Genomic DNA, 15,218 nt, shown 5'->3' with positions numbered 1-15,218 from the left:
TACCTTTACTTTTGGTATAAAAATAAAAATTAGTTCATGCATTTTGAGTCAAAACCCATAATGAAATCATAAAGTAACTATGTACATGATTATGGGTAACATTTTTTTAATTTAAACTTCAGATCATATTAGCTTACATTGAATATCTACTCACATGCACCAAATATATTATTTTTATACTTAAATTGGTTGAAAATCAAAAATATGATGATAACTAAAAAGGAAGGGATGGGAGAGTGATAAAATATACATCAAAGCATTTCTTCCCAGACATTTTCTTTCTCTGATTAAAACAAGACCCTTGTGTAGATAAGCAGTCCCTCTAAATTTGTAACTTATAAACAGAACACCAACCATTTACTTCTTTTCTTATCTTTTAACACAGTAAATAGTTTGTTGGTCTTTTGCAAAAAGCTGCCTCAATATAACTTATAAAGATTTTTTTTAAATCTTTCCCTGGAAAGTCTCAAGTCTACAATTATAAATACATAAGACACATACAGAAGATTATACACATAAAGAAGTTGATTTATAACAACTTGGTTGAAAGAACTAATAACTCTGAATTAAAGCTATGAAACTTAAAATAACAATGAGAGCAGTTCCACCACAGAAATGGACTCTCTGGAAGCAAATCCAAGAAAAGTGTCAAAAAGGACAGGTTGAGATGCGAGGATAGGTCAACAAGGTCGAAGCCACTCCTGTCATGCTTGGAGCGTAGGTCAAATTAATTTTTCCAGCTCTAACATTTCTGAAAGGTAAGACGTTTTAGTTCCTTTAACAAATTATAACAGAAATGTGTAGTAGAGATGGGGGAGAACTTTTTCACATAAGCTACACAGATAAATTCTCATAATGTTCAGCTAATCTCATATCCAATAAGGACTTTATTTTTACCACTAACTAGGACAGGCAGAACATGAGCACTGTATAGAGTGAAAAAGTATGGTGCCCCTGGCCTCAATTTCCAGGTTCTGGTGATATTAAAAACTCACCAATGTGTTTTCCAACAATAGTTTGTTTTTACTAGTGTAAGCCAATCTCACTATGATATATGAATTATATTAGGCTTTTTGCTGGCTCCCAAATGCAAATTGAACCAGGTGTGGTGACACATGCCTTTAATCCCAGTACTCTGGAGGCAGAGGTGAGAAGATCACTGTGAGCTTGAGTCCACCCTGAGACTACATAGTAAATTCCAGGTCAGTCTGAACAAGACCCTAACTCAATAAACCAAAAAAAAAAAGAAGAAGAATAAAAAAGAAAAAGAAAGAAAGAAAAGGAAGAAGAAGAAAAAGAAAAAGAAAAAGAAAAAATTGACATTCTGGAAATTCAGTCTCAATATGCTCTTGACGTACCAGAAAGCAAAACAAAAAAAGGGGGGGGGTATGTGTAAAATAATTTGACTTTTTAGTCTCTGATCCATATTGTTTTTGACACTTTGAGTTGAACTCAAAAGAGTTGTGTATGTCATGATGATTGCACTGAATGTTATTTAAGAAATGTCAACAGGACTGGAGGGATGACTTAGGGGTTAAGGCATTTGCCTGCAAAGCCAAAGGACTCAGGTTCTATTCCCCAGGACCCATATTAGCCAGATGCACAAGGGGGCACATGCATCTGGGTTTCATTTGCAGTGGCTGGAGGCCTGGCACACCCATTCTCTCTCTCTCTCTCTCCCTCTCTCTCTCTCTCTCTCTCTCTCTCTCACCCTCTTTCTCTGTTAAATGAATAAATAAAAATTTTTTTTAAAAAAGAAATATCAACATTGGTTGCTTATAAATGCAAGTTATGGTGCATTTTATCTATAGAGTAAGACCTCATTGAGTAACATTTTACTAAGTTAGCATAATAAATTTGCATTTCTTAATAATTCAGAAAAGAGCATACATTTTATCATCTGTATGCTTTCTCCAAGTGTACTGCAGTTTGAGTACTAGTCACAATATTAAGGAATAGTAGTCAAACTACAGAAAAACAACTGTTTTAGGGTACTCAGAAGCATTTTTAAAAATCTTATTTGTGTAAAAGATTGACATTAATTTAAAACTTTTTTTTAAAGATTTATTTATTTAAGACAGAGAAAGGGAGAGAGAAAGAAAGAGGTGAGAATAGGCACACCAGGGCCTCTAGCCACTGCAAGCGAACTTTAGATGCATGCTCTACCATGGGCATCTGGCTTACATGGGACCTGGAAAATCAAACCAGGGTCCTTGGGCTTCACAGGCATGTGCCTTAACCACTAAGCCATCTCTCCAGCCATCATTTAAAAATTTTAAATCAGTGTAAAGGTTCTTAAAGAAACAGACAAGGTGATAATGACAGTCTTATATGAGTAGCCATGTTTTTGTTTTTGTTGGTTTTATTTTGGTGAGGTCTGTTCAACTGATTGATTGGTTGGATTGACTGATTTTGAGGAATGCTGTATAGCTGACTGGTCTCAACTTCATTATGTAGTAGAGGCCAGCCTTGAGCCCCAGATACTTCTGCCTCTACCTCTCGAGTACGAGGATTACAGGTACTACATCCTCTTTTATAAGGGTTTTGGAATCAAACCCAGGATTTGGACATGGTAGGCAAGCACCTTAACAACTGAGGTTTATTTCCAGATCTCCAAGTCACCAGATTATTGAAAGTAATAAATCAGTTTATCTCTTTAAGCAATAATACTTGAAAATTTGTTCTGATGCATACTGATATTCCTTCCTTGATTATTCTAGATTTTATGGAGTACTACATTTACAAATGTAAATATTTCAATATACATAATATTGAATACTCACAGCAACAAATTGGTTATTTTCTAATTTAATGATGTCTCCCACTTTAACATTCATCCATTTTTCTTTCTGCAATCTGAAAAAAAATCAGCAATGGAGTAAAATAAAGTGTAATCAAGGGAATGTGCCATATGCAGCATCGTATAAGAAAGGGAGCAAATGAGGCTTTCCTAGAATGTTGCATTCAAAGGGAACTTTCATAACAAAGTCCTTTAGCTTTGCAACGTGAGTGTGAAAACTCAAAGAGATTAAGTGATTTGCCCAGTGACTTAATGCTGCCCCTGGGGAAAGCTCAAAATGCCTAATTCTTCACTGAGGAATTAGAAAAGATTCCATGGTGCAAACTTGGTGCCAGCTTTATAGAATAGCTAGGAACTTTCAACTAAATTTAGTCATTGACACAGTTCCCAAGCTCTTCATTACTAAGTACAGAAGCATCACACCCATTGTGTCAATAATCTATTTAATTGGAGATAAATAGAAAAAAGTGAAGGAAAGATAGTGGCAAGGGAGAATGGTCCAAAGCAAAACCTGAAATGTGGGCTGGAGAGATGGCTTAGCGGTTAAGCACTTGCCTGTGAAGCCTAAGGACCCTGGTTCGAGGCTCGATTCCCCAGGACCCACATTACCCAGATGCACAAGGGGGCTCACGCGTCTGGAGCTCATTTTCAGTGGCTGGAGGCCCTGGCGTGCCCATTCTCTCTCTCTCTATCTGCCTCTTTCTCTGTCTGTTGTTCTCAAATAAATAAATAAAAATAAAAGTCTTTAAAAAAAAACCTGAAATGTAAATAAAAAGGAAAAAATACAATTTTGGAAAGGACAAGAATAAAAATGTGTGATAAAAGAAAGCCTGAAACAAAAACTACCTACAAGCCATCTGTAGCCCTGGGGCTGAAGGATAGCCTTGGTGGAACCCTAGTAAGCTAGGACCAACAGCTCAAAACAGAAGCCCAAAATCTACATACTTTCCTTAAAGCTTATGTATATTATGGAGCCAGCATCAAGCTAAAAGGGGTTTATGATGAAAAGAACTATGTCCATCAGATCTGGCCCCTAACAAGTCAGAGATGCCCAAAGGCAGAAACCCTCTAGAAACAGACCACCCATGGAAAGGCACCATAACATGGACCTTGCCTTCTGAAACTCCTTGAAATATCTACCAGCTTCCTTTTCCAAACTGAAAACTCATGTCACTCTTCTTTGTCATAAATTCCCTCCTAGAAAAGAAGGCTGGGAGGAGTACAGAGATTTTCCTCAGTAAATTCCTCAGGCAGGTTAATTTCATCAAGAAGTTTTATTTTTTAAAAAGCTAATTATTTGTTTTATATGCTGGTAAACACTTTTAAATATTTATACAACTGTGAAGTGTGTCTCACACTGTCAACCCTGCTTGGTCATTTGGTTTAAACACTCAAAAAATTTTTCTTTAATAGAGATCCAAGTACATGTTCTGGAAATTTTTCAATTGCAACATTTTCATCTTTAGCCAGAATTCAATCATTTTTCCAATGCCATGCTTTTTGTGTGTGTTTATCTAGTCCTACATCATTAGAAAACCAAAAGGAAGCCTCATAAACCTCATTTTTTTAACCTTTACAGGTACGGGTTACAGGCTGGCTTCTTCCTCCTGAGGATACTCCCTCAGAACATTAATGACACTTCCCAGAAGACAGTCTATCAGAAATAGTAGAGAGGCAAGAAAGGAAATGGACACTATGACCTTGCCACTGAATTGCCCTGAAACCTTTAATAAACCTGAGGTATACCAAGCTTTGGTTGCAAATTCTATGCCTTCTACTTTTACAATGTAAGATGAGGAAGGATACTGCTTTATCAATTCCCTAGACCACAGACAAACAGACACATCTGTCATATGTATAGACAGAACCCTAATGAGTAGGAAGTATGATCTTTCAAAGTTAGATTATGATAGAAAGTCGTTTGATGACCAAAAACCGATAATACATTGTGGCATCATCGTTGACTGATGTCAACTCTATTGGACTTGTACTTAAATTGTCTAAATGTTTTGCCCTTTAAAAATAAATATATTGTAAAACCAAAAAAAGCTGATGATGAGTAAAAGAAGAAACGCAAACAGAATTCTTTAGATAAAGGGAAAAAAATATCATTGAAAAGGTGACAGTGGGGCTGGGGAGATGGCTCAGCAGTTAAATATGTTTTCTTGCAAAGCCTACCGGCTTCAATTCCCCAGTATCCATACAATCTCTTTCTCTCCCCCCCCCCTTCCTCTCTTTCTCTTCTAAATAAATAAATATCTAAAAAATAAACTAAAGTTGTTATTGGAGTTTTGTATAAAAAAGTCTGGAGCTATTAAGCTGTGAAGCCACAGCTATGTGAGATGTATTCGTGAACGCTTTATTGAAGGATATACCTGTACAATAATCAACGTGTAAGAGTACCATGAGAGGTGTGGGGTTTTTTTAATGTTATTTTCTATTCTACCTTATAAGATATCTACAGCTGCACTTAACTAAGAACTTGGAGATACATTTGAGAGCATAGCTACAGACATGCCAAATTTACTGGACATTCAGCCCTGAAAATGAATTTAAATGATCTATGTTCTGAATCTAGCAATTTTTCTTGCCCTGCCCATTGCCACTAACACTACCATGGACAGATATTCCAGAAAGAAGTTTGCTTTAAAGCTCATCTTCAAAATATTTCTGACCTTCTAAGGTTTTAACTTGTATAGTGCCTGGGTTTTTTCATCACTCCAAACAATGAAAGAAGACACTCCCTGGCTGGTGTGTGGTACAGCTGGGTTTGGAGCTTGTGTTTTAAGCGATCTTGCATCATCACTGTACTAAGAGGACCCAGGATAGCTTCACGACTTATAAAGATGACACTAGCCCCAATTGACTTAACAGCTTCAAAGCTTGTGCCTTTGTCAGTGCAATCCCTCTGTCTTGTATAGATGAATTGTAGCCTGTGAATATTCTGAAAACAATTGCACTTATTTGTATTCAGATTCTAAGATTTAAGATGTGGCTCACTTTTCAGTAGTACTATATAATTACTTTATGTTATAAAATAGACATAATCTAGTTAGTCCTTCCTTATACTAGATTTTTCTATAAACAAGTGGTTTAATAAGGTGCCCTCTGCCTTAGTAAATAACCAAAAATTCAAGAAAAATTCATAAAACTTATATTCCAAAACCATCCATAAAACATGAAGTTCAGGGCTGGAGAGATGGCTTAGTGGTTAAGCGCTTGCCTGTGAAGCCTAAGGACCCCGGTTCAAGGCTCGGTTCCCCAGGTCCCATGTTAGCCAGATGCACAAGGGGGCACACACGTCTGGAGTTCGTTTGCAGAGGCTGGAAGCCCTGGCGTGCCCATTCTCTCTCTCTCTCCCTCTGTCTTTCTCTCTGTGTCTGTCTCTCTCAAATAAATAAATAATTAATTAAAAAAAAAAACATATGAAGTTCAAGGTGCCACAGAATGAGAACTAGAATTGCTATAAGAAATCTTTTTTGAGGCAAGCTCCACAGACTTGCCTTTTCTATGAAAAGAGAGAGAGAATTGGTATTCCAGAGCCTCCAGAAATGTGCACTACCTTGTGCACATGTGTGACCTTGCAAACTTGCATCATCTTGTGTGTTTGGCTGACTTGGAATCTGGACAGTAAAACATGGGTCCTTGGGCTTTGCAAGCAAGCTACTTAACCACTAAACAATCTCTTCAGCCCTACTATTAGAATCCTTTAGAAAACCACTCACAACTTATGTACTCTTCAGAACATCGGAAATTCTGACTTCTAATAAAAAGGAATGGAAGTTATCAACTAGACCCAATGACTTGTTGTTACTTGGCCAGAACTAGACCAGCATGCGGAGGGCTACTAGGCTTGGCTGGAAATCCCCAAACCACTTACAGTAAGCTTGTTTCTTATTTAGTCTCAAGCACATATCATCCCTAAAAAGAAAATACAAAAACATTCCCTGTTCAGTCACCTTTGTTTTATTCATCACTATATCCTTGTGATTTATAATCCTAGATCATAGTAGCCATTCAATATTTATTGAATGAATGCTAAGTAAATGAAGGAATATAAAATCATATTTCTGAAACCATTTCTTAAATGACAGTATTTTCCTGAATGTATAAAAAATTATAACAATCAACATTTCTTAAGTGACTATTACATTTCAGAAATGTGCTGATTTCACACTCCATTAAATTTAATTTTCAAATAAAATTTTAGTATAAGTGTGTCCCATATAATTTTTGAGTTATACTTTACTAAAATATTATCATTGTTAATCTGAAAATTTAATTTAACTAGTCTTATATTTAAATTTTCTATAATCTAGCAACACTATTTGTGTGTCTTATCTACTTAATTCTCACAACAATCCTATGAGATAGGTACTGCTTCTACTCTGATTTTATAGAATCGTGGGGTTCAGAGAAGTGGAGGTATTTGCTTGTTTTGTAATATGTATAAAATTTAAATACCAATGAACTTTGATATAGGTATTCCACAGTAAAGAGCTAATTATACAGATGCATCAGTATAATTGTATGAGGATATCCATTGCAACATTATGTATAGACATCACTTAGAAACTCCTATGACAATCATTTATAATTAGATAAGTATACCATGGAATACTCATGAGTGTTCAGTGGCATATAACACATTCACAAAGAAAAGGATGGCCAATACATTCTGATATGGAATATGCTCCATGTCACATGATTAGGTTAAAAAGAAGTATGCATGTCTGTAAAGAAACTCTTCAGCTTCATATGATCCCAATGGTTGAGTGACTGTTTAAGAACTTGAGCCACTGGGGTTTTATTCAGGAAGTCTTTTTCCATTCCTATATCATGGAAAGTACTTCCTAAATTTTCTTCCAGTAGTTTTCGAGTTTTTAGTCTTATGTTGAGGTCTTTGATCCATTTGGATTTGAGTGTTGTGCATGATGAAATGTGTGGATCAAGTTTTAGTTTCCTGCACGTGGTTATCCAGTGTGTCCAGCACCATTTGTTGAAGATGCTATCTTTTTTCCAGTCTATATTGTTTGGGCCTTCGTCGAATATCAAGTAGCTATAGTTGCTTGGCCCAAAATCTGGGTCCTTAAGTCTATTCCATTGGTCTATACTCCTGTTTTTATGCCAGTACCATGCTTTTTTTTATTACTATGGCTTTGTAGTATAGCTTTATATCAGGTATGGTGATGCCACCAGAGGTATTTCTTTTGCTGAGGATATGTTTGGATATGCGAGGCCTTCTGCCTTTCCATATGAAATTTGAGATCATTTTTTCTATGTCTGTGAAGAACACTGTAGGGATTTTAATTGTAATTGCATTAAATCTATATATTGCCTTTGGTAGGATTGTCATCTTCACAATGTTAATTCTGCCTATCCAGGAGCATGGGAGGTCTTTCCATCTTTTCAAGTCCTCCTCAATTTCTTTTTTGAGAGTTTTTATATTTTCGTTGTATAGATCTTTTACTTCCTTGGTTAATGTTATTCCAAGGTATTTTATTTTTTTTGTTGCTATTGAAAATGGGACTATGTCCTTTATTTCTTTTTCTGTGTCTTTGTCATTTGCATACAGAAATGCTACCGATTTTTGTGCATTGATTTTGTATTCTGCTACTTTGCTATAGGAGTTAACCTGAATCTGCCCAAGATGCCTTACATACCCAGCAAGCACCTCATGGACTAGACAATAAGATGGATGGGAGGGCAGGGAGGGAATCAAAGAGTGGAAAACAGTAATCCGGACACAAACGGCAATGGTACCATAAAATTCTACTTCGTAAAAGACAGACCAAATGGCTGAACCTTCACTAGACCCTTACAGGAAACACCTGAACTACAAGACACTGGAGAGGGTAGGATCAAAACTGGCCTAAATCATCTACATCTTCCCTCCCTCCCTCCCCCCTTTTCCCCTCTATCTCTATCCTCTCTAACTCTTGTATATTAGTTATCTTTTTCCTCAATTTCTTAGTGGACACTGACCTGTAACCCCCACTTCCAGCTTGGGCCTACCATCCACAATGAGCTTTTGATCAGAGAAACCTACAAGGTTTCCCAAAACAATGACAGACTTCTGTCAGAGTACTTGATGACCCACCAAAGGCCAGTGGTAAGACCCTATTGCTGAAGACTCCATACACAGCTGACGTGTAAAATGGAATGACATGGCTGGAAGCCAGGAGAGAGTCAGTCCCCAGACAGTCAACGTATCTAGTGCCAGAAGGCGCTACATAGGCGACTGGGGGAAAAGACCAAGATCTGTCCAAGCAACACATTGTTTAACCTAATTAGCAACAAATAACCGGATGTGATGCCCACACAAGTGCAATAGTGGTACACAGCCATGGTGAGGAATCAATTGCTCTTGATTTGGCTAACTGATCCACTCAGTGGTACTAGACCCATAGCTGGAGCTGGGAAACAAGTCAGAACCATACCCAAACACAAGCCCACTCTTCAATATCAAGCTACCATCAATCACGGGGTATAAAAATTATCTACCATACTGTCTATCAAAAAGTAAGTCTTATCTCAATTTTCTGGGTGCTAACTTACTCTCCATTGGAGAATCTGCTTCTCTTTTCCAGATAGATGCAGATCCTAAGAGAGCTGCCCCAACATACCTCAAAAGGGGCCCAACTGAAACTAAGGACAACTGGCGAAATAAGCAAGGGTGATGTTTTCCTGTGTACCGGATACCAGCACAAAGGGGAAGGAGATCAACGCAGAGAAAAATCAACTCCTACCAAAGCAGAGAGCCAGAGGCTCAGAGGCCCCCAACCCCTCAGCACTGAAGCAGACCAAAAATGAACCCAACATGGCTCAGGGAAATTTTGCGGAAGAGGGGGTGGAAAGAATGTCAGAGTCACATGTTGGGTCATGATTTGCAGAGACATTTATCATACCAATAACTGGGGGCTAACTCCACAATGCACGACCCATTTTCATTAACAAGGAGGGTCTAATGGGAAGGGGTAGATCACAGATGAGCCTAAATAATGGTACCAAACTGCCTGTATTTACTGAAAAGAAAACTAATAAATTAAATTTAAAAAAAAGAAACACAGACATTATGATTCCCCCCCCCAAATAAACTTAAAATTCATAATTTAAAAAAAAAGAAGTATGCAGAAGATTGCAAATGCATGGTTAAGATTCATGTTTTGAAAGGAGGGTGGGTTTTACACATGTGTTTTTGCACACATGAAAGACTGCCAAAAGGTGTACAAGAAATGGTTGAGTGGTTGCCACTAGTGAAAGGAAAATCAGAAGAAACTAGAAAGCAGGGAGACTTCATTTCCACTGTGTATCCTGTGCTATTTGACTTTTCAGCAATGCATAAAAGGAAGGGAGACTTCATTTCTATTGCATATTCTTTGTGCAATATGACTTAGGAAGGAAATTTCTACCATATACTTTGTGTACCATTTGTCTTTTAGCATTATGTAAATTGGCATTTTAAGGGCCAATTTTGAAGAGAATAAAAAAGAAATGTAAGCCTGTTTTAGGTCATATGTAAAAAGGGTCTTCTGGCTACAAAATCTATACCCTTAATAAATTTATGCTTATTGTTCTTTTCTACACTATTTTCTCTGGTAATTATGTCCTGTCTGTTTAGAAAGAGAATGACCTTCTGAAGGTAAAGCAATTTGATCAGGGCAGTGGTGCACACTCAAAACCAGCCTTCCAAAGACACTTTTGGTCATGGTCCCCTAACACCAGTGCTCAGGGAACAGCAGTGATTGCTGGTTCTTCTCAATTCCTCCAGCTCAGAGTTGCACTACAGAAAAACATACAGCTTGCTACTAATCCCCTGACAATAAACTGGCAAACAGAATCTCATTACATGGCAAATGGACATAATGCTAATATCTCTGGAATTTATATGAAGAATGCAGATGTTTCCTCCTTTCCCTTCCTTCTTCTTAGCAAAATGCCTATGCTGAGGCAAAACTGCACAAGAAAGTTGTGGTCAGCAGCTAATGATGATTTATAACTGACTTTGACAGGAAGTTAGAAAAGGAAAAAAGAGGGGTGCTAAAAGATGCAGCCCTGCAGTATAAATAATTTAGTTAAACAATTTGCAGAGAAAAAAGTAACAAAGCTTTTAGATCCCTTGCCTAATGTATATAAATCCCACTGTATATTATTTGGATACAGAAATACACACAGTGTTTAGTCTTTGCATTTTGAAAGTAAAGTGATCAATTCTCTTGCTAGTTTTTACCTGAGTAATAAACCTGTTAAATATTGTACAAAATAAATATTTCCCTGAATCAAGCTGTCAAGATCCACTTGCTCTTCTGTAAATTCCTAGTAAGAATCCATTAGTAATTCATCCACAATGAGACCACAAAGAACTTAGAAAAAAACTGATTTCAAAGGCAGGCTAGGAAATACCTAGATTGACAGTGGAGAAGGCAGAGCTATTCAGAAATCCTGAACAGTACATTCAGAGATATTTATATGCATGTATGCATATGTTGCTTAAAGTGTTAAATGAAAATAGGATCCAGGTTGGAGAAATGCCTTAGCAGTTAAGATGTTTTTGTGTGAGACCTAAGGACCTTTGTATGACTCCCCAGATACCACGTGAGCCAGACACACACTAACAATGTGGTGCATGCATCTGGAATTTGCTTAGAGTGGCTTGAGGCACTAGCACACCAATTCTCACTCATTCTCTCTCTCCCTCTCTCTCTCGCTCTCACACTCTCTCATAAGAAAAAAAGAAGGAAGGAAGGAAGGAAGAAAGGAAAGAAGGAAGGAAGGAAGGAAGGAAGGAAGGAAGGAAGGAAGGAAGGAAGGAAGAAAAGAAAGAAAGGAAAAGAAAATAGGATCCATGGCAAAGAAGACAAAGAAATGAAGAGGTTCCTTTCAGTGATGTGATATGATTTTCCCTGGCCAAAGAACCTAATATTTGTAGAATTAGAACTAATTTTGCAACACAAAGTATAACTAAGGGTAACTCCAAAGTATCATGAGACTTTTTTTCTAGAGTAGCGGTCATATTAGTTCCTAAACAATTTCTAAGAAAACAAGTTTGAATTCACTTTGAAACAAATGGGATTCCTCAGAAACAGGGTAGCACATAAATAGAATTCTTGGCTATTGATCACTCCTGACATAGGATGTTGCTCTTCACCAATGACTTCAAGACCACTCTTGCATGCCCAGAATCATCACTTTAAGCTATATGATATGTTGAGTGTCAGGGCTATATGTGGAATTAGATATATACTGTTTATCAGAGAACCTAGACACTGGTGGGAAAAATATAAATCTGGATTTTAAATAGCCACAATTAAAGCATTTTTGTCCTCTGATACCTGATGCACTGAATATTCTTCCAGTCAACAATGGACTAATACCTGTGCTTTAGGATAATGACCTCAGTTTTAAATTATTTTCCATAGATCTGTCATCAAAAGTCCAGCAAGAAAATTGATAGAGTACAGAGATTTCCTAATAAATAATATATTAACATTAATTCCACAAGATATTCCAAAACTTTTTTCCATATAGTGAGCTCATCAGAAAATGATATGCCTGGACTTTATTACTATGGTCCCTCTAGACATTTCTTCTTAGAATCTTGACTTAACACCAACAGACTTTAATCATCAGTTATTTATGGTTTTAAGTGAAATATCTCTGCTCTCTGAGGCTTTAACCATTAGGTCATTCACATTTCTCTCAGCACCAGGATAAATCTTATCACTTATGATTACTAGAATACTTCCTTCCACTAGACCATCAGTTTTTCATCCTCAGCACCTCTACTATAAGGAGAAACAAAGTTCAAGGTGATGTTTTTAACTTATGAAGAAAACTTGGTGGCTTATTTAAACCAAAACTAGAAATGATAATGCATAACTCTGGTTTTTGAGGAAGACATCATAGGAACTTGAGACTTTCAGAAAAAAATATTCAATTTAGGATGAACCAGAAGTTGGAATTTATTGTTTTAATTCTTCTGTTCTTAAAGAAGAGAATATTGGCTTCAGGCTCATGAAGGAAATGCCTTTAATCCCAGTACTCAGGAGGCTGAGGTAGGAGAATAACCATGAGTTTAAGGCCAGCCAGAACTACAGAGTGAGTTCCAGGTCAGCCTGGGCTAAAATGAGACCCTGTATCAAATAAAATTTTTAAAAAGCAGTACTTATTCTAGAATCAAAAAATGTACTCTTTTTCAAAGGTGCAGAATGGTTTTATTACAGATTTAGAGCTTTAAGAAGGAGAGTTTAAAATAAGGGCACTTTAAGTGAAGAAAGACATTGAAAAGTCCAGAACTTAAGAGAAGGAAGCAAAGCAGAGATTTTGCCCAGGAAGGCAAAATGGGGTTTGAGAAGTCCACCTCAAGTCTCAGGTTGGGGAATTTTATGAGCCCCATGGATGGACAGCTGGTTTAGCCAGTCAAGTCTTGATATCAAGTGAAAAACATACTTTTGAAATTAAGTTGCTGGGGTAAACATCCAAACCAGACACAATTTATGTAGGAAGAGGTTTATTTCACCTGACAGGCCTAGGGAAAGTTCTATCACGGAGGAAGAAGCTGGCAACCATTCATAAATCCATCAGCCAGCAGAACCAAAAAGCAGCAAACAGGGGCCACACCCCACCAGAGTCCAAACCTCTCTGCATACCTTTGGACTAGAATTTAAATCCAAAGCCAGTGACACCTTAGGGATGGACTTTAGGATCTGCCCTCCTCCCTCCCCCAGTGATACCTCTTCCAGCCAGGCAGCTGGAGATTCAAGTTACAAGTTCAATTTTAACACGTGAGTCAGTGGAGGATATACATTTGAAACTACCACACTATCCATGAGACTTTGTTCAAGAATTTGACCAACAATTAGAATTCCCAACCATGACTTACAAGAATTAGCTCTTGTCAACCCTTCATAATATAACTTTATTAGTTAGATTGAAGTCTTTAAAGAGTGTCATAAACTTACCTGACATGTAAACACCTATTATGACATTTCTGAGTTTCACATAAGGTAAATTTAAAAAGCATTCTCTAAACTGTGAAGTTATATATGCCTTTAAAGTATTACAGCTACTTTGTTATTAGTCACCTCATTCTAAGGAGAGTAACCTTTGATTTTTATTTCCAATATTTTTTTAAGAATTATTTGTACTCAACTTCTCTATGCTTTGACTGCCCACATTTTCTCCAATAGGATTTGTCGCTACACATCCAACTCTAGACTCAGATTATAGTTGCTTATCTCTCATGTGAAATGCAATGTCAGTCCTCAGGTTTCATCTTATTCATCATAGTTAATCATCCTCTCTTTCTTTAGACATTTTGTTTGCTTTAAATCCATAACAGTAATTACATGGTTTTCCTTTTGCTGCATGGTCCCAAGCCTGTGTTACTATGGTGAAGTGAAGTAATATTTAAGAGGATGGGCCTACTGAGAATAAGTTTAAGTTATGGCTGATATCTTTGAAAAGTATATTGGGAACCAGAATCTTTTCTCCCACCTTCTTTTGCTTTCTGACTCTCTTAGAACCTCCACCAGAACTCTTAACTCCTCATCCCTCTTTTCACATACATCCAATACCATAACATTTCCATTATTATTTCATAAAAATACACATTTCATATAAGCAATAGATTATATACAAAAGTATGTCACTTTGCTGGACATATGGCCACATATTGTTGTAAGTTCTTATGCCAAGATTAATACAAAAATATTTATTGCTAACATAATATTATACCTGGAATTTGCTTTTAAAATTCTCTAGAAAACAAAATATGAGGATACAAAAGTAGCGGGAAGTTGATGATGGCTGCCAAGAGGTAATAAATAGATATCCACTCTACTGTTTTATTCGTGTGTTTTTTTAAATCCATGGCAAATAAAGAAAATGATACAGATAGATGCATGCTATGGTGGTTGTGATCATATCCCCCCCCCATAAACTCATACATTTTGAATATTTGGATCCAAGCTGGTGGCAATTTGGGAGGTGGAGCCTTGCTGGCCAAAGTGTACTGCTAGGGAGAGGTTTGGTGGTATGAAACCCGGCTCCCTCTTGCTCACTCACCTCATTCTCTGGCTGCTGTTTTCTACCTACTGTAAAAGAGGTGATGCATAACCTTTTCATGTCCTGCTTTCCCTTGCCATCATGAAGCTTCCCCTTGAGACTATAAGCCAAAATCAAAGCTTTCCTTCCATCAACTATTTTTAGTAAAGTGCTTTGTCTCAGCAATCAGAAGGTAACTGCAATAGAAATTTGGTACCAGGTGAATGGAGACATTACTACTAGAAACCTGACTGCAGCTCTTGGGCCTTTGGAACTAATTTACTAAAGGAATGGGGAAGGATTTGAAACCTTGGCCTCATAGATGCCTTTCAGTTATGTAAGCAAAGTTAAATGGACCATTCTGGTCAAAGTT

General features: G+C 37.1%; 1 protein-coding gene across 1 annotated transcript in view; it reads right to left on the bottom strand.

Annotated features, from left to right (window-relative positions):
- Atp8b4 (ATPase phospholipid transporting 8B4 (putative)) overlaps positions 1–15,218 on the bottom strand; it is a 310,406-nt gene that overhangs the window by 193,689 nt on the left and 101,499 nt on the right. Inside the window, 1 exon segment of the mRNA XM_045157629.1 lies at positions 2,784–2,856. Within this exon segment, the coding sequence (XP_045013564.1) occupies positions 2,784–2,856 (73 nt within the window).

Source organism: Jaculus jaculus, chromosome 8 (genome assembly GCF_020740685.1).
Source record: "Jaculus jaculus isolate mJacJac1 chromosome 8, mJacJac1.mat.Y.cur, whole genome shotgun sequence".
Classification (NCBI taxonomy): Eukaryota; Metazoa; Chordata; class Mammalia; order Rodentia; family Dipodidae; genus Jaculus; species Jaculus jaculus.
Note: the sequence above shows the minus strand (reverse complement) of the source record. Positions and strands in the feature narration are given on the sequence as shown.